This window comes from Beta vulgaris, chromosome 2, assembly GCF_026745355.1.
Source record: "Beta vulgaris subsp. vulgaris cultivar EL10 chromosome 2, EL10.2, whole genome shotgun sequence".
NCBI classification, from domain to species: Eukaryota; Viridiplantae; Streptophyta; class Magnoliopsida; order Caryophyllales; family Amaranthaceae; genus Beta; species Beta vulgaris.
This window is the reverse complement of record NC_079203.1, coordinates 32,207,406-32,227,269: the sequence shown is the minus strand read 5'-3', so window position 1 is coordinate 32,227,269 and position 19,864 is coordinate 32,207,406. Positions and strand designations below refer to the sequence as shown.

General features: G+C 35.7%; 1 protein-coding gene across 1 annotated transcript; it reads right to left on the bottom strand.

The window, feature by feature from the left end:
• Window positions 1–1,724: 1,724 nt before the first annotated feature.
• Window positions 1,725–9,658, bottom strand: LOC104906120 (spliceosome-associated protein 130 A). The gene is made up of 4 exons (XM_010694837.4): window positions 6,410–9,658; window positions 2,979–3,470; window positions 2,195–2,357; window positions 1,725–2,031 (listed from the first exon to the last, which is right to left on the bottom strand). The coding sequence occupies exons 1-3, from the start codon at window positions 9,407–9,409 to the stop codon at window positions 2,220–2,222; spliced, it is 3,630 nt and encodes a 1,209-aa protein (XP_010693139.1). The 5' UTR covers window positions 9,410–9,658; the 3' UTR covers window positions 1,725–2,031; window positions 2,195–2,219.
• Window positions 9,659–19,864: the final 10,206 nt, after the last annotated feature.

Sequence of the window (19,864 nt, the reverse complement as noted above, 5' to 3'; positions counted from 1 at the left end):
CATATAACATTACCAAAAAAAAATAGAGGGAGTACAAATGAAAAGAGCTTTGAAAGATATTTCTAACACTAGAGGATCCAAAATTTCAAAATGAGGGTCCAAATTTAATTTATAACTTTGTATTACGATTTTTCAAAGAAGAAAAAAACACTATTATCATGCCATACATGCATAATCGTATTACAATTTTTTTAGGAATAAAAAGCAATATCATATTGCAATTCTTTTAGAAAAAAACACACTAATCCATTAAAAAATTATAATTAGTTCACAAAAGTGACTTTTATTAGTTCAAAACAGTGACTTTTAGAATAAAGTTTATAATACATAAAAAAAAACACAACTGTGTGTCGAGTACAATATAGCGGGTGAGAGAACTAATTTTGAATTTATTCCTTGAATAATGTAAAAGTAGGTTTTAATTCCAGAAATATGCCCAAAAAATAAAAAATTCCATGCATACCGTCCACGTAGGACGGCACGCGAGAATTTTTTTTCTACTTAAGTAAAACCGCTACTTGAAGTAGCGGTTTACTGAATTTTTTTTTTCTATTTAAGTAAAACCTTGGCGCGATATAAACCGCTACTTCAAGTAGCGGTTTCATTAATGAATACCGCTACTCAATGTAGCAGTTTGCTTGCAACATTTTCAATAAAACCACTTGGTTTTATAGACTTTATCGAAAAGTCAATAAAAGTATGTAATACAAACATCTTTAAAATCAGTTGGTAAGAGTGCAGACACAAGAACCCAAAGACCAAAAAGGAAAAGTCAATAAAACCAGTTGGTTTTATAGACTTTTTAATTTTACACCGCTACTTGAGATAGCGGTTTATGTGTATAAACCGCTACTTAAAGTAGCAGTTTATTTTAGAATAAACCGCTACTGTGAGTAGCGGTTTACATGGGCAAAAACAAAAAAAAAAAAACAGTTTCTCGCGTGCCATCCTATGTGGACGGTACGCAGGAAATGTTTTTTTAGGCATATTTTTGAAATTAAAACCCACTTTTATATTATTCAAGGAAAAAATTCAAATAATTTTAGGGTTTTGATTTTAATATGAAAAGTGAGGAAGCCAGAAGGTACAAATAAAATACAAACTCTTGAAAGTTTCACATGATTGATGTTCAGTTTTTGGACTTTTGTCTATTGTGCAATATGGCTATATATGGACTCGACATCTTTATAAAATACAAGAGAAATAAATTAATTTTCTTTTTACCTTTTCCACATGAACTACTAAACTTAACCATGCTTTTAAAACTTTCAAGTCTCTTATACCTAACTGCCAAATAGAGACTGACACTTCCCCATATTAACCCAACATTTCCAAGTGTCATCTACTTACATCATGATAGAGTCTTGTCCATACCATAAAACTTTCAAGTCTCAAATACCTAAATGCCTAATAGAGGCTGACACTTCCCCATATTAACCTAACATTTTCAAGTGTCATCTACTTGCATTATGATGAAGTCTCGTCCATACCAATTTGTTATGGACAACACTGAAAAATAATGTTGTAATACAATCTTGACCAATAATCCATTTCATATTAGTTGTAATTCTCTTATCAAGAAGTTCCAGATTAGTTACAACCCTTTATTTACTGATACTAATAAATTCCCTCGATGTCTCCTCATCACATAAGTCCCTCTATTTCTCTATATCTCCTTAAAATTTATTTCCTCCCATGTTGCAATCAATTGGACAAGGAAGGTATAAAATTAATAAATTATAGGTATAGTTAATATGTAGATTAATGTCATAGTTTTTACTATTGTCCAAATATAAAAGGTAAATATGACCTTGTGTCATAGCGCATTTCTGCACGAGATGGGAAAAAAACCCTGCGTATAAGCTAAGCTAAAGCATCAAAGTTACAAAATTTCCTGTCATTAATATACTACCACAAGAATAATACATAAATTTCGAGTTGGAGTACTAAATAACAATTCTTCACTACCTATTTCTTCACCTAAACAAGATTCCTAACGCCGTGATTGGAATCCGATCGCAGCTCAACCGCCTGTACATAGAAAATAAGCATATCATTATTCAACAGCATTCAACTTAGCACAAGTATTAAGCACACTAATATTTAAACATGCTTTGTGAAGAAACTTTATATATGTATTAAACTCTGACTATCTAAATAAGGAAGATTGTACTAAATAACAAGTCTTCCCTACCTATTTCTTCACCAAATGAACCATCTCAGATTATCTTATTTCGAATCTCTTCCAGTTTCTTTAAAATCTCTGCTGGAGTTCTATCCAATTCATCTGCAATCTTCCTTTGCAGATCCATCGGCAGCGTTGGAAATTGTTCGCATAGATCGCCATCAATGACATCCTACAAAATTATATACACATTTTCAGCGTCAAAACCATCAGTTAAAATTATTACCTGAAAAGAACTTGACAACAGTTGTGTAGGGCACGCTTAGGATGAAGGGATCATTGAAGGGGTAATTAGCATTATTAACAAGGAGGTGATGGGTAGGTGGAGGTCATGGTGCGTGAAGAAAGAGGCACTTGTGAGGAAACTGCATTCGAGGTACTCTACAAACCCAGAGAAGGAATGGGTCTTAATTACCCTCATTGAAGTTATCTACACCTAGTCTCCCTCCTCTCTTTTCCACCAAATATTAATAGCCACCAATACCTCAACTCATCCACAACATCTTTCTTTAGCTCAGGTTACACCCTCATTTGCTTCCTCATTCAAAGCATGCCCTAACAGTCCGTTTTGTAGCCGTTAATGACTGGTTGTAATGGTGATGGATTTATGTGTTTTTGTAAAGAAAGTCTCGTGTGAATGGAAATTTAGCACCCAACACCTCTCTTAGCAATTCTACATATAAATTTATTCCATTACCACCATTTATTACAGCCTACCAAATTGATGTATTAAGAAAATAGAGCTTATATGAAGAATGTAGACATGTCCAGCAATAGAAAGCAATAAGCATACCTTTACAGGAAAATATGCAGATCTATAGGCCATATGATCTCTGCCACACAGAGGTGGATTCTCCTGTCTCAAATGCATTTCCAAGTGAGAAAAGAAGTCAACATCATCACGGGAGGTGAAAGGAAGGAAAGCCCCCAAGCTCCCCATCACAGTGCCATAGATAATACATTCTCCACCACCAGGTATGAGAGATGCCTTCTGCAAGCTGGACACAACATCACCAACATGAAATTGAACGATCTCCTCCATCTTGTTTGGAGCTCCATTCAGTTTACCCTGCTCCCATTTTATTTTCCCACCAGTCGGGTCTTCTTCAATCTCGTCGGAGACATCCTGAGGTAACCGAACAAAATATACATTCCCAAACTTATCTGCACCAGCCATTGTGTCAAAATCTACATGGTGTGATGCAGTTAGCCATCTAGGATAAACATCATCAGAAAATATGTAGAGCTGGTTCTCATCTCGCCTATACTTGCAATAATGGAATGACTGCAAACACCAAAACACAAAATTTGTCAGACAGCACCAAAAATAGAGCCAGATTCTCATATCAATTCAAAAGTCACAGAATTGACTCACACGATAAGATCCTTTCACAATCCACAAGAATCTTAAAGAAGGTCAATAAAGAAAAATCATGCTAAGATTTTATGAAATTGCAAATATTTGCAGCAACCAGAACTCACAAATGAGTTCAAAACTTTGAGGACCTTCAACCTCACAGAGAAGAATAGATCCCCCCTCTAGAAAACTACAATTGACTTGCGCCATATCAAATGAACTTTTCACAACCCCCCTCCCACTTTCCAGAAGTAGCAGTTTAAAAACTTTAAATAATGAAAGTAAAACAAACAAGACTTTCCATTTTATAATGTTATCTGTCTTCATATCTTCATAATAGTACCATGATAAACAAATGATGTAGTAATTCTAAGAGGAGACACTCAGACACCCTTATAATTTTTTCGGGGACAAGGGTTTTTTATTATACCAATTTGAGAACTTCTGCTTACATGCTACTTCTCAGGCCAAAAGCCTGTGAACTACATGGGACTATTAGCTGACAGATAAAAAGCTCATCAAATTCAAGAAAGATCTTTCATAATACTCGTTAATTCTATGATTCATAGAAAATTACTCCCTGAAAATGAAAACTTTTTAGGTGATTTATGTCTCAAAGAGAGAAGAGTGGTGCCCAGAATTCAACCACAACTAACTTTTAGACCAGTGATACAAGGAATGTAGGACGTTTGCCTGATGTGCGATTTGAATCGCTTGTCCCCAATCGCGGAACAAACGCGACTGAGGTCGCCTTCATTCGCGAATCAGACCACCTAAGGCGACGTCCCTTATTTTATTGCAAAAATCCCAACCAATTGAGCCCAATTGCAAAACGAGAGTTTTGTTCGACAATTTTAGTTGAATAATTGAGGATCGCCAGTAATAGATCATAAAACCTTAGGGCTTCTATTTTTTGGAATATATAGAGTATTTTTCTGTGTTTAATTTTAAATTTTGGTTTATTTTTTGCAATCTCAGGCTTTGGAAGTTGAAGGTTTGATAATGCAGGTTATGTTGATGAAGGGGAAGAGGAAGAAGTTCTGAAGAACCTGGTGAAAAAAGTGGGCAGTGGACCCCATAAGGCCTACTCCTGTTCAAAAAAATTATTTTCTAGAAGCCTCTTAGTCAAACACAGTAGTACTATGGTATGGTGAACCTTTTTAATAAGTATTTATATTATCATTTTTTAATTATATTTTGATAGGATTACTAAGAGTCCTAATATTTAACCTTTGAAAAAAAGTTTAGGTAACCAGTAAAGGTTTGTTGTTTACGAGATATGTAATGACGAGATTTTTTTGGGTGAACAACCCAATAATATACGGTAGATTTTAGCCACTCTTTTTTTTTTTCGAATGCCACCTTGTCCAACTCTCCATTGAATTGCAGCCAAGGGAAGATTTTAGTTTCTAAATCTAATTAAAAAAAATCAGTAAAAAATGACCCAACATTCCCGATTCACCCAAAGTAGTATTTCCCATACCCGTTTACGTACCACGTTTCGCATCGACTCTCGTTCCTTGTATCATTGTTTTATACACACAACTATGCTGTTTTCCAAAATCAGGAGCAAGATAATTGTGAGAATTATGATTGGACATGTAATTGAAGGACAAGGCATGGACGTGCTTCCACAACTATGTATTAATTTTTGAGTGGGCAAGGGGGGTGGGGCTATTCCCATCTTCTGTATTCTTTTATATCCTCTTCTCTGTAATTCTTTCTATCATTAATCTGCCGAGAAAGTCTCCAAACTTAACTTTTACTTAGTTTCCTCAAAGTTTGTAAGCATTATATTTTCCCGGACTTCAATATAGAAACAATGTCAGCTTCTTAATTCCGAAGTCCTATAAGATGGGTTCCACTCATCAGTCAAGATACATCTTCGATTGTCGTGCACATAGATCTTTTGCCTCCACTTTCTTGTGTCAAGCGCTACATGCTTTCGCAATCTAATTCCATGATGTAAATGAAGAAATGGAAAATCTTACTGCAGGGCTTCCACCTTATATTCTAAAAGCAGTGTTCTGTATGTGCCCATCATTCTAAATCATCGCTACGTTCCGGGAAAATACTATCTTAATACCTATACCAAAAATTAGAACAAATCATTTTTGGAGCATCCACTTATGATTTTCATGGTTTCTCTTAACCAAAAAAACCTATCGCACCTGTTAAAGCAATTCCAACAAATAGTTGATAATCAATTGTGAATAATATTGTCCTCCTCCAACATAGCAAAATGGTTAAACTATTCTCTGGTTCTGAAATATAAAAAATTTATCAGAATAGCTTTCTGTCCTATTGTAGTAGTCAGGTGTTGCCTGTCACATCAAGGATCCATAAACTGCCTCTATAAACATTGAGGTAAAGCAGCACATAACCACCCCCTCCTAGCTAGAGGCTGGAGCCTCCTAGAAGCATTCGGGTTATATTGAGTTGTGTTCTAGATGGTATTAGATAATTAGCTACAAGGATAGTGTAGGGATAACATTCCAATAGATGTGTCTTGTACAAGTACAAGTGTCTTAAAAAGAAAGTCATGGTAAGTAAGGGCCACAGAAGAAGGACGTGGCTGTGAAAAAAGCAGCGAAGACACAAGCCCTATCAGTTTTACCTAATTCGCCTTTTGAATTCGCCAATTCGCCCAAAATGAACCAAAACCGACCATAATTCGCTTTTCTCAATTCGCAATTCGCGGGGGAATTAGGGAATTAGGTAACACTGAGCCCTACCGACTCTCATATCATCAACAAACAACAGTAATCATCAATATTTTGGAATACAAAGACAAGTTGATCACAGAAGTATAAGAATAAATGGAAAACTACAATAATGACATAATATAAATATTCAGAAGAGCTTACCTCCTGGATGTCACCCACATAGATACGATCACGATACGTGTGTATAGTAATTATTGTGTTGGGAAACAGCTTATTCTCACATTTCCTGAGCAGTCTCTTCTTTCCCAAGTCATACAACCTGAGCACAGGTCCTATTCCAGCAAGCAATCTTCCCTGGAACTGGGATAAAGCGAGTGGGACACCATCTACTTGGGTTTTGTGTAAAAGCTCAAGTTTTCCACCATCAACAAATCGATAAATGTGAATATACGCCGCCTCAAATGATCTTTTAGGGAAAAATTGCAGTGATTTTGCAGTACCAACAGCTAGTAGAGTCCCATACTCCTTATCATGAAAATTCACTGTACAGATGCTAAATGCAGCCTCATTATCCTGAAGCTCAAGGCAGCAGGTAGTTTCCTCTGTTCTTGGATCAAGAACCCTGACGCAAGAAACCCATTTCTCTTTCTCCGCTTTTGGATAACCATACTGTTCATCAGAGAGCTGATTATCTTCATCTTCATCCCCATTTTCCATTTCAATATTACCATTCTCATCCACTCCGACACCAAAGCATTCTTTCTGTGCAGCCTCACGTTCTTCAGCCGATAATGCTCGCTGATCGCTCTCGATCATCACCAACAGCTTCCGCTTAGGCTGAAGCACAAATTTTCGAGGAGTGTATCTTAAAGGAATTGCAGTTTCATTAAATGTCTCACCAAGCCTCTCAATAGTAAACACCTTCAGTGCCTCCGCAGCAACAGCAACTACACCTTCTGCACACTGATCAGACGAAAAAGAGGCCGCAAATTCAAGTGTACCACATGTAAGGGGTGTCAAAAGAAAATGTCCCTGGTATATGTACCCAAGCCAAGGACGGCTTGACAAGCAGAGCATCGCACGCCGGCCTCGTACAATAATTGAAAAAAGTTTTGGGGCCCTGAGCCCCAAAAAACGAGAACGAGAATCAGAAAGTTGTCCTGTTACCATGTCGACAACTGTTCTAAACAGAACACCATTCTGCAAACCGGCATTAAGGAAAAGACTGGCAGGATGATCAGCACCATCCTCGCCTCCAGTAGATGCCTGAATCTCGAGAAATAGTAAAGATTCAGGAGGTGAGAAAACACTTTGCAAACTCAACACCTGCATAGAGTCATCTGGATCCAGAGACAAGATACGGATAGTATTATCATAGGATCCAACTGCAAGAAAACGTGATCTCTGTCTCCCTTCCGGAACTGGTGCAATGTCCAAACAAGCCACATCTCCGGGCATTTCATGTTTCTCCACTTCCATCAACTGACCAGTCATATCCACCTCAAAGTAAATAAGCTCTCCCCCGCTGAGTGCAATGACAACTTGAAGCCTGTTATAGCCAACCTTAACAATTGTCCTCTTTCCAGGGGTCCTCCACTCATTGATACGACCATCTTCCCTAATGTGCCTAATACCACTAGGGTGTACTTGCATGAGAGAGTCATCACCAATCAAAGATACAGCAAGGGAAGGAGTGGTATCCAAAAACCCACTGTCACTAACTTCTTCAACTGTCTCACCAATTGAGAGAACAAGAGTAACACTAGCAAATGATACCACAATATAAGCATCGAATTCATCATTGACGTTCTTTTTCACAGTCCAGACAGCATTAGGCACACCGGGAAGTGGAGAGGTAGCCATCTCAGTGATTCCCAGACCAGGCCTTAAAATCCTTAAAGATGAACGAGGACCTTGACCACAAAGAGCAAAGATCTGTGGAGTCTCTTCCTCAAAAAGATTAAACACTTTCATGTCCATTACCGGCATCAAACTCTGAACTTGGTCAACCCTAAGAAGGTTCTTAAGCCTCCTAGGTTGGAAGAAAACTGGCTGGAAACCTTCGTCAGTTTCCAATTCCATCATCCTAGCAGAAGAAGACTCTACATCCGGGTCATCTCCGATAGCTTGAAACTGATAAAGAGCGTGATTTCCAAACTCTGATGCAGCAAACAAGAAACCAGACTTCAACTTACACATTGAAGACGTTACAGGGATCGTATCAAAGTACTTAATCTTCAACTCCGTGACACCCTCATTTCCATGCTCCAGAGTGACCTTAAAAACATCCCCATACTCAGATTGAAGCAAAAAGAAGAACATTGATTTCTGCTTGTGAGTTGCAGCAGAAACTATAAGAACCCCACGTTCAGCAGGCAAATCCGCTCTCCTAGGGATCAAAGCTCGAACATCAGGGTGCCCCTGATTTTTGTAAATGACAAAATTCTCAGCACACACCAAGACACCACTGGGGCCATCCCCACCACCAGGCACGGTGACAAGCATATTAGCACCATTATCAACAGGTTCAGACCACTTCCTAGAAACATGGTTAAGACCCAAATCAAGTTCATAAAAAGTAAGGTGTTTCTGAGCCTCAGAAGCAGCTTGGCCAGTAGAATCCTGGTCAGCCTCAGAATAATCCATCTCAATAGCCGCGAATATGGGGTTATCAAAGCCACAATCAACCCCACAAATGGAGTACGTAATGGTATGCGACTTATGAGCCTCTAATGGAGACGAAATAGTCAACCTAGCAGCAGTATCCCTATTCAAAACATAAACAAGCTTCTGTTTCTCACATGCCCCAATCATAACAGCCCTTCCTTTCGGGTCAACCGCCAAGTACTGACCCGGAACAATACGACGACAACCCGACTTCCCAAATGTTTCCTGGTGAACTTTATCAAACACATTCTTCTCTTTATTGTATTCTAGGATTACAATACGGCCCGAATCGGAACCGATAACAATATAATCTTTCTGGGAACCAGTCAGTCTAAATTGAGCTAAAGAACGAATTGCACCGAAAACATCAACAGAAAGTAGGGTTTGGATCTTACCACTATCATCGGGCCGAAGAAGATCTAGAACTTTACCTCGTGCCACCACAATTTCTTGTGATTTTCCGCCGGAGAAGTTTCCGCTAATGGCGCAAACTATGCCGGTTGGTTTTTGAAGGGTTAAGCTGTAGAGATACATGGTTTATCAGATTTTCGAAACCCTAGAAATTTACAGTGGGGGAGAGACAAAGAGAGAGAGAGAGAGAATGGAATTTGAGTAAGAAGATGAAGTGCTGAATTTCTTGGCTAAGGCATCTGAATTGGGAACAAATTAGAGAGAAAATAGGGTTTTAAGAGGGTATACTGTATAGGGGGACTGAGCTCAGAAGTAGCAGTAGGAAGAAGAAGGCGGTGAGTGTAGATACTTTGAAATTGGTTGATTATCTCTCTTCAAAATGGGTTTAAAAAAAAATAAAAGGTTTTGTTAAATGTCGTCCTACTTTTTCCAACTAACTAGTTATTAGGCCCGAATTACTTTGATAAAATAGTACTAAATACTACTTGGTCTAGTAGTTAAAACTTTAGTACAGATAATTTAATAATTTCTATTCGCGACTTTAGTATAGTTCTTTAACAATTATAAATGTTAACAAACTATATTGTTTGAACTTTGTAAATATGAAATATTATGTTATCACGATATATTGCAAGCTTTTTTTGGTTGAAGATTCTAATTGATTTCCTGAATTGATTGTGTCAATCTAGTTTGTCAAGTTATCAATGCTATTGCATATTCTATTTTTGACCTACTCATATGGCAAGTTTCATTGATTTCTCATTTTTCAATTTTTTATAGAAAGAAAAAAATTATTTTAAATTATTAAAGGGTATTATAGTCACTTCAAAAGAGGACACCACATCTCCTCCCTTGGCTTATATAATAAAGATAGATATCTTGTATATAAACTTCTTATATGGTCAATTTTTCGATCACTCTCATCACATATTTAAGGAGGTTGAATGACATCATCACGTCGCTATTCCTCTGGCAACCTTTCCGTTTAAAATACGTGCAACTTTTTCGAAAATTGAAAATACCGAAAAAGTGGCCAGACGCCTAAAATAGGCGCCCGTACCTTTGGTCAGGCGCCTAAAATAAGCGTTCGTACCTGTGGTCAGACGCCTAAAATAGGCGCCCCACCACAGGTACAAACGCCTAAAATAGGCGCCCAACCACTGGTACAAGCGCCTAAAATAGGCGCATGTATCTGTGGTTGGGCGCCTATTTTAGGCGTCTGACTACAAGTTCAGGCGGCTATTTTAGGCGCTTGTTCCTGTGGTTGGACACCTAAAATCTGCGCCTATGTACTTTTTCGGCATTTTCAAGTCAATTTCTAATAAATTTTACTCTACTTTAAGATGTTCTAATAAAGCTAAATAAAATCCGCCAAAATACAGACTGAAACAAAAAATGATTACACTAAACCTCATGTATCGTAAGTTTCGGGGGCGTTACCCCCAAACCAGGGCGTTGTCTAAAGACCCCCGTGCTAAATTTTTCGAAGTGCCATGTGTAATACCTTCTACCAGTTTTATTCAAAAAAAAATTAATTACATTAGCATTTCCTAGTAATATAACGAGATGGTAAAAAGAAACTTGAAGTCGTGAGAAAATGTGAACTTGTCGGAAAATTTTTGAATCTCATAGTCCTTCAATGGAGGAAATGGAAGGGATGAGAGAGAGTGAAATATGAGAGGGAATGGAAGAGGTGAGGAGGAATGGAGGGGGAGTGGAAAGAGAATGGGGAATGGAGGGGAAAGAGAAGGAAAGACCCTTGTATTTTATATATAGCGCGTTTGTAGGAAAATACAGGGCGACTGTAACAGGCTTGTTTTTAAAAAACGTTTATTAAATGCTAATTATAATCATTAAGTTAATTGTGTTTCAAAAATTCTTATTTTATTTGAGTTGTGGAGTGTGAATTTTATTTGTCGTTCTTATATTAATTTTACGAAGTTATTATTATTATTTTATATTTTGGATTTCGTGTGCGAATTGAGCAATATCTTGCCAAAAGAAGAAAGCCTAAGTTAATTACACCTTTTAATTGCCTTTCGTAGTCGATCAAAGGAGTAAAGAAAACCCCTTCAATTCTTTCTCACTCTCGAGCCTTTTAATCACCCCAAACCCTTAAACCTTCTATTTCTTTCTTTTTCGAGAAATGATAGGCGTGTCGCGCACCTAACAAAAATAAATAACCTAACTAATCCTCCTAAATATGTAGTAGGGTAAGTCAGGGTCGAATCCACAGGGAGAAAGCTGTTCTAGGATTAGCCCTTAAATAATGGTAAGACTAAGGGAGATTAATATCAAGAATAATGGTGAAATTAAACTATACTAATCAATATATTAATAAAAGACTCTACAGTTAAGTATCCCCACTAGCACAAAATAATACAAAATAATTTCTACCCCAAACTAATAAATTAAATGTTCACAAGGAAAAGTACACCCTATAAAGTACCATAAACCTCTCCCGAGTATCTATGGCTTCTCTAATATGCATTCAAGCCTACTCCCGTGGAATCATGCAAATTAAAGACATTAAACACGACACTTTAACTTCCTAACAATCCATTCTACCTACTCCCGTGGAGAACTTCATGCCCTTAATTGAAATACTCAAATCCGTCAAAATCCAACTCCCGTTGTGATCAAGACAATGGAATCATAACAATACTAGTTATCCCTAATCTAGTATTGGAATATGCACAATCAATTAAGCAAGAACAATTAACAATTAATATGAGAATTTAAAGAAACAATCATGAATTAAATCATACTAGGGTTTAACTTAACCATAGATAAAAGAAACTACTCTATCATGAGATAAATAATGAAATCTAAATCTACCAAGAAAAACATAATCAAAGAAATCAAGGAAAGAAACTAATGGAACTCATGAATTAATGAAGAAGAATAAAAACTAGGGTTTACACTAAAAACTAGAGAGAAAGAGAGAGAGAAAACTAAACCTAAAACCTAAAGAAATAACGTGAGAGGGAGGAAGGAGAGAGAAAGAATGAAAACCTATCTAAATAAATATTCAATAACCTAATATGACTTGGAAAGTAATTTACAAGATAAGGAAAGTCTTAAATATATCATTAATAGGCGGATTAGTGATCCGCTCGTACGCGTGACAGATTCCAGAAGAAACAGTCCAACTTCAAAAAGGCATAACTTCTTGAATAGAAGTCTCCCCGGGGCTTGCCACCTATCGTTGGAAATCTCTTCAAGTCTAGTTTCCAAATCTGCTGGAATTACTCGATTTCAAGAAGCACATCAAAAGTTATGATCAGAAGAGTAGACGTGACTCTTTTTCACATTTCTTCTAATGATTTTCCGCTTCGTTTTTGCTCAAACTCGTACTATGACATATCCATACGATCCTTATGCATTGTAACTCCTTTACAAGTGCTCCTAATCCTCAAGTTTAGCTAATCATAATCCAAATACGTTCTCAATGCCTGAAATTCATCAAAAACAAGAAAACATACCGAATAGAAGTACAAAAGCATAACTTAAGAATATAATGCAATAATGAACCTAAATATGAAACTAAATGCTCTAAAATGCAACCTAAATGCATCTAAAATCTATATATAAAAATGACTTATCAAGAAACCCCAAGATGAAACCCAACTCCTCACCATCCCTCTCACTGACCTTCGCTTGCCCTCCGTCGTCTGCGAGTTGACGGAGCCGCGTCCAAGAGCTTTGTCGCAGTTGCTACTCCTTTCTTTCATACTCCTCATTTTTTGCGTCTTCCGTATTTCGTTCTGTTGTGCTGCCGCAGACGTGAAAAACGTCTCCGCGACATCATCTTGTCTCGCCAGAGCTTTCTCCTCGCATCCGTCGCGCGGTCGCCTCCTTGCGTTGTTGATGTTGTTGTTCGCATTGTTGGTCCTAATGTGTGTGCGGTGTTGCTGTGTTGTCGTGCTGCTGCTCTGTTCTCATCTTCCTCTACTCGTGCCGCAACGTCATTCTCCTCTTCTCGCCGATGCTCAACCAGCCTTACCGAAGCTTTAAAAACCCCTTTGCTCTCTATTCTTCGTTGATCTTGTGAGCAGAGGTACTAACCCTTCGTCTTCGCTCTGTTCTGATTTTTGTGATTTCTAGTTTTGGAATCAAATGATAAGTTCATTGTGGATTGTTGTTACTTTTGTGAGATGCTTAATGATTCTTGAGTTATTGTTTGCTTGTGTATCGAATCTCAAACTCATGGTGATATGTTGCAGAAGTATATGAAGGTGTTAAAGAATTGGTTTTAGAAACTCACCCGACGTAGTTAGACTAAAGTTATTTAAAGCCCTAAAATAGATTATATGATATCAAATTTTTGCAATGGTCGGTTGAGAAGCCAACTTAGAATAAAACTCAAGGTTAATTAACACTCCTAGTTGGGTTTAGTTGTATTTTGGAAGGCTCCTCTAGTGAGAAGCTCTGAACTTGATTTAATGGAGTTGTTAATTCAGTGTGGTTATAGTTGCTTTGTTGATGGAAGTTATTGATGTAGAACCCCGTTCTTCTACTACTAAGATACTAAACAATATCTAATCAAGAAGTACTAAAAAGACGTTAGCGGAAATAACGTCGGGACGGTTATGCTACTCTAAAACAGTAATTAAAGATAGTTCCTCAAACCAAAGTTTCATAGCTTAAAAAGGGAATTAATATCCGAGATCACATCATAGTTCTAAAATAAAGAAATATCCCAATTATATCATATTATCAATCCAAAAACTATATGAGACATGCAAGTCTCCCGATAAAACTTAAATAAAACTAAATATCCTTGAAAGCTATCCAAAAGTAAGTCTCTCTATGGTCTACATAGAATTCATCTACCAAAAACAGTACTAGGAGCTTCTTCTCACTACAAACTCTCACTCTGCTAGCCCAAGCAGTCACAGGTCTAGTAGTCATTTCCATCTGCGAGGATGTATTAAATAATTCCACAGTCAGTGGGGAGTAACTAGCAGTTCTCCCAGAACAATAGCGATCAAAGCACGGTTCAGAATTAAATTATTAAGAAACGAAAATCATGCAATCATTACATCAATAGCATGCACCTAACCATAAAGCTCATAGGTAAAACATGTGATCATCATCAATAAGTAAACATGATATAGTGAGTGAAACAATTCTAATATATATAAATAATAATAAATCAAGAATTCACAAGTTATTGAGTCAATTCGCAAATCACTTCCTAAGGTTTGTCAGATCGCAATCTCCAGGTCAGTCTATGGGTTTACGTTCCCCACTGCCTGTGTCTAAGAATGGCCAAACTAGGGGCGTAAGTTCGGTTTTTGGTTTGGTTTTAGGTCAAAACCAAACCAAACCGAAATAAATTCGGTTTTGAAATTTCCAAACCAAATCCAAACCGAAATTCGACTCAGTCCAAACTAAACCAAACCAAAATATGAAACCAAAAACCAAACCAAACCAAACCGAATTTTTTTATCTTTCAAAATCCAAACCAAACCAAACCATATTCTTTTCATATTCCAAAATCCAAACCAAACCGAAATGAAATTAAATCCAAACCATATGATTCTACAAAAATAACAGTGATATCAATTTCCTATTTTCGTAACTAATTTTGCACTACTAATTTACACTACTAATTTAAGAGACAATATAATGATATTTACACTACTAATTTAAGGGACAATATACTGACATTTACACTACTAAAGTACTAATAACAGTTCAAAGCATATACTGAACTAATATTTTGTATTTTCGTATCAATGAATCTACATACGCATATCCAAACAAATTAACAATAAATTTTCATTCAATTCAGTTAGAAGTCCGAATAATTTTAGTGGATGCTAATTAAGGCATCTGCTTTTCCATTTTTTTTTCCCATAATCATAGAAGTAAATTAAAGTAGTGAACACAGATTGTTCAAGACAATGATATATTTTCGCAAAAAAAAATTAAAAAGATCAATGGCAGCATTTAAAGTGACAATATTTTTGTATTTTCGCAACTAATATTAGAGAAAATACACAAAAAGAAACAGAGATTAATGATCTAATTTCGTAACTAATATTAAAAAGAATAAACAAAAAAAAATACACATATATTAAAATACCTGATCTGAAATCTTCTTCAACCTCTTCAACACTTCAACCGGCGAGAGGAGAGAGAGAAAGAGGTAGAAATGGCATGCGCAACCGGCGAGAGGAGAGAGAGAAAGAGATTGAAACGGCGTGCGTGCCGGCGTGCCGCTGCTACATGGAGGTTTCTGCCGCGTGAGTCAGCCGTCACGACTCAGGGAGAGGAGAGGAGAGGATAGGAGAGGAGAGTGTCCTAGGGTTTACTGGTTTAGTTTAGGAGTTAGGATTCAAAACTCAAAAGTGGGCTGGGCTTGAATCTTGAGTATAGGCATGGGGACTGGGCCTACTGGTCCAGCTTATTTTTTCGGTTTTTTTGGTTTTTTCGGTTTTTCAAAACCAAAACCGATCCAAACCGAAAAACCAATTTTTTTTTTTTGAAACCAAACCAAACCGAATTTCAAAAAAAACCAAAACAAATTACTTATTCGGTTTGGTTTGGTTTGGTTTTCGGTTTTTAACCAAATAACTTACACCCCTAGGCCAAACTCCCGATGCAGGGTAGAACACGCATAACTCCCTGACTTCTCGGACGACAACAATTAATCCAGGTGTACCCCTAGTTCGCAAACCAGGTGGTTGGCATGTTCTTTACCGGGGACTACATCTATCCCGCCGGATGTTCTTATCTCAAAATACAATCATGCATATAATCCAAGTATCATTCATCTAAAATATTCATCAAAAAGGGGATGCCACCCGGCCTTATACCCACAGTTCATCAAAACAGTTCTTCATAATTCCTCAAAATAAATCACTTACAATTTTTCAACAGATGTCTCCCACAATAAACACTTGAACACCACTAAACATCATCAATGATATTATACTAGTATTTACAGCAACCACAATTCAATCAAAAATACACCACCAATTAACTCTAAATCATATTCGTTGAAAGAGTAGTAATAATTAATCATTTTCTTTCATAAATCAAACATATACATATGGTTACCTAATGATACATACTACATACTACTGAAAATCAGCAACCCAGAATATAATAAATTATGAATTATTTCTGATTACAAGCCCTTAAATAATTTAAAACTGTGTCCTCAATTTCTCAACAAAAACACAATAGTAATTATTATACTAATAAGTTTGAGCAGTAAAATCACACAAAAATTATCATACGACCCTAATGGCTCTACTGACATGGTACAATTTTTATTCATAATTTTCGGACTCCAAAAGTATTTTAACAGTTAATATACAGATTACTCAAATAATTAAGCCAAAATAATAATCTATACAAATATATTAAAAGGCGTGCGAAAACAAGAAACTGTGCCACGTGCCGCTCTCCCTAGAGAGTTTTAATCCATGTAATCCATGTACAATAAAAAAATTAAGAAATTGCAAAAAAATTAAGAAATCAAAAAGGGGATGCCACCCGGCCTTATACCCACAGTTCATCAAAACAGTTCTTCATAATTCCTCAAAATAAATCACTTACAATTTTTCAACAGATGTCTCCCACAATAAACACTTGAACACCACTAAACATCATCAATGATATTATACTAGTATTTACAGCAACCACAATTCAATCAAAAATACACCACCAATTAACTCTAAATCATATTCGTTGAAAGAGTAGTAATAATTAATCATTTTCTTTCATAAATCAAACATATACATATGGTTACCTAATGATACATACTACATACTACTGAAAATCAGCAACCCAGAATATAATAAATTATGAATTATTTCTGATTACAAGCCCTTAAATAATTTAAAACTGTGTCCTCAATTTCTCAACAAAAACACAATAGTAATTATTATACTAATAAGTTTGAGCAGTAAAATCACACAAAAATTATCATACGACCCTAATGGCTCTACTGACATGGTACAATTTTTATTCATAATTTTCGGACTCCAAAAGTATTTTAACAGTTAATATACAGATTACTCAAATAATTAAGCCAAAATAATAATCTATACAAATATATTAAAAGGCGTGCGAAAACAAGAAACTGTGCCACGTGCCGCTCTCCCTAGAGAGTTTTAATCCATGTAATCCATGTACAATAAAAAAATTAAGAAATTGCAAAAAAAATTAAGAAATCAAAAAGGGGATGCCACCCGGCCTTATACCCACAGTTCATCAAAACAGTTCTTCATAATTCCTCAAAATAAATCACTTACAATTTTTCAACAGATGTCTCCCACAATAAACACTTGAACACCACTAAACATCATCAATGATATTATACTAGTATTTACAGCAACCACAATTCAATCAAAAATACACCACCAATTAACTCTAAATCATATTCGTTGAAAGAGTAGTAATAATTAATCATTTTCTTTCATAAATCAAACATATACATATGGTTACCTAATGATACATACTACATACTACTGAAAATCAGCAACCCAGAATATAATAAATTATGAATTATTTTTGATTACAAGCCCTTAAATAATTTAAAACTGTGTCCTCAATTTCTCAACAAAAACACAATAGTAATTATTATACTAATAAGTTTGAGCAGTAAAATCACACAAAAATTATCATACGACCCTAATGGCTCTACTGACATGGTACAATTTTTATTCATAATTTTCGGACTCCAAAAGTATTTTAACAGTTAATATACAGATTACTCAAATAATTAAGCCAAAATAATAATCTATACAAATATATTAAAAGGCGTGCGAAAACAAGAAACTGTGCCACGTGCCGCTCTCCCTAGAGAGTTTTAATCCATGTAATCCATGTACAATAAAAAAATTAAGAAATTGCAAAAAAAATTAAGAAATCAAAAAGGGGATGCCACCCGGCCTTATACCCACAGTTCATCAAAACAGTTCTTCATAATTCCTCAAAATAAATCACTTACAATTTTTCAACAGATGTCTCCCACAATAAACACTTGAACACCACTAAACATCATCAATGATATTATACTAGTATTTACAGCAACCACAATTCAATCAAAAATACACCACCAATTAACTCTAAATCATATTCGTTGAAAGAGTAGTAATAATTAATCATTTTCTTTCATAAATCAAACATATACATATGGTTACCTAATGATACATACTACATACTACTGAAAATCAGCAACCCAGAATATAATAAATTATGAATTATTTTTGATTACAAGCCCTTAAATAATTTAAAACTGTGTCCTCAATTTCTCAACAAAAACACAATAGTAATTATTATACTAATAAGTTTGAGCAGTAAAATCACACAAAAATTATCATACGACCCTAATGGCTCTACTGACATGGTACAATTTTTATTCATAATTTTCGGACTCCAAAAGTATTTTAACAGTTAATATACAGATTACTCAAATAATTAAGCCAAAATAATAATCTATACAAATATATTAAAAGGCGTGCGAAAACAAGAAACTGTGCCACGTGGCGCTCTCCCTAGAGAGTTTTAATCCATGTAATCCATGTACAATAAAAAATTAAGAAATTGCATAGTATAGGGTTTGATCCCGAGACCTCAAGTACATATACGAAAGTTTTAACCACTAGGCTAATTTTTATTTAGTGTTATTATTATCATAAAGTATAATATTGATAAATGAATTTTTTTTTACCCGGAGCATAGTCCGGGCCTAATAACGAGTTAAAAATATAAACAGACGCCCAAAAATTACCAAAAATTTACATAACATGCAAAAACTCACGGAAATACATAATATTCAAAGAAATGAATTTTTAAGCCCCTAGAAATAATTTTCATGATTTATATACTGATAGAAACGAAATTACAAAAACAGATATATCAATTAAATAAAACAGTAAACAGTAGGCAAAAATTATTCTAAGGCATGGAATACATACTACGCATGTAACATGATCTAAGAAAAATAATTTCATCAATTTTAACATTCGTTCAATAATTATTATGCAATTTAGCCAAAAACGCACAAAACACCAATTAAATTAAATAAATACCAAAAACAATGCGAAAATTATTTTTCTCTACACAGTATTCACATAGCATGTAACAAGTATAGTCATGTCAAATTTTTTCCATAATTTCATTCAAAAATATTTTAAATAATTCCTAGTGCAGTAATCTAATACCGAATAATAGTCTAATCACTATGGTTCTAAGATAACTACTAGTTACCTGGATCGTCGGAGGCGAGCTGAATACTTTTGGAAAATCCCAATATAGGCGTGTGATCCTCTCCTTCTTCAAATTCCCAAGCACCAAGTATAAGAAAAAAGGCAACAAGAACAATTCACGAACAATTAACAAGGAGTAGAAATGAAAAATTTTGAGAGAATGAAGAAGATGATGATGGCTGAAATACTTGTAGTATGGCAGCAAGGAGTTCTGATTTTCTAATCAGAATCTATACTAATATATTAAAAGGCGTGCGCAAACCAGGAACGGTGCCACGTGGCGCTCTCCCTAGGGAGTTTTAGTTCATGTAATCCATGTACAATAAAAAAATTAGAAATTGCATGG

What these genes read in the sequence shown, in the direction of transcription:
- LOC104906120 (XM_010694837.4), bottom strand. Translation starts at nt 9,409, where the DNA reads ATGTATCTCTACAGCTTAACCCTTCAAAAACCAACCGGCATAGTTTGC. An exon ending in ATGTGGGTGACATCCAGGAG is followed by an intron (nt 3,471 to 6,409) that starts GTAAGCTCTTCT and finishes TGGTGTTTGCAG; the next exon opens with TCATTCCATTATTGCAAGTA. An exon ending in CTGCATATTTTCCTGTAAAG is followed by an intron (nt 2,358 to 2,978) that starts GTATGCTTATTG and finishes ATAATTTTGTAG; the next exon opens with GATGTCATTGATGGCGATCT.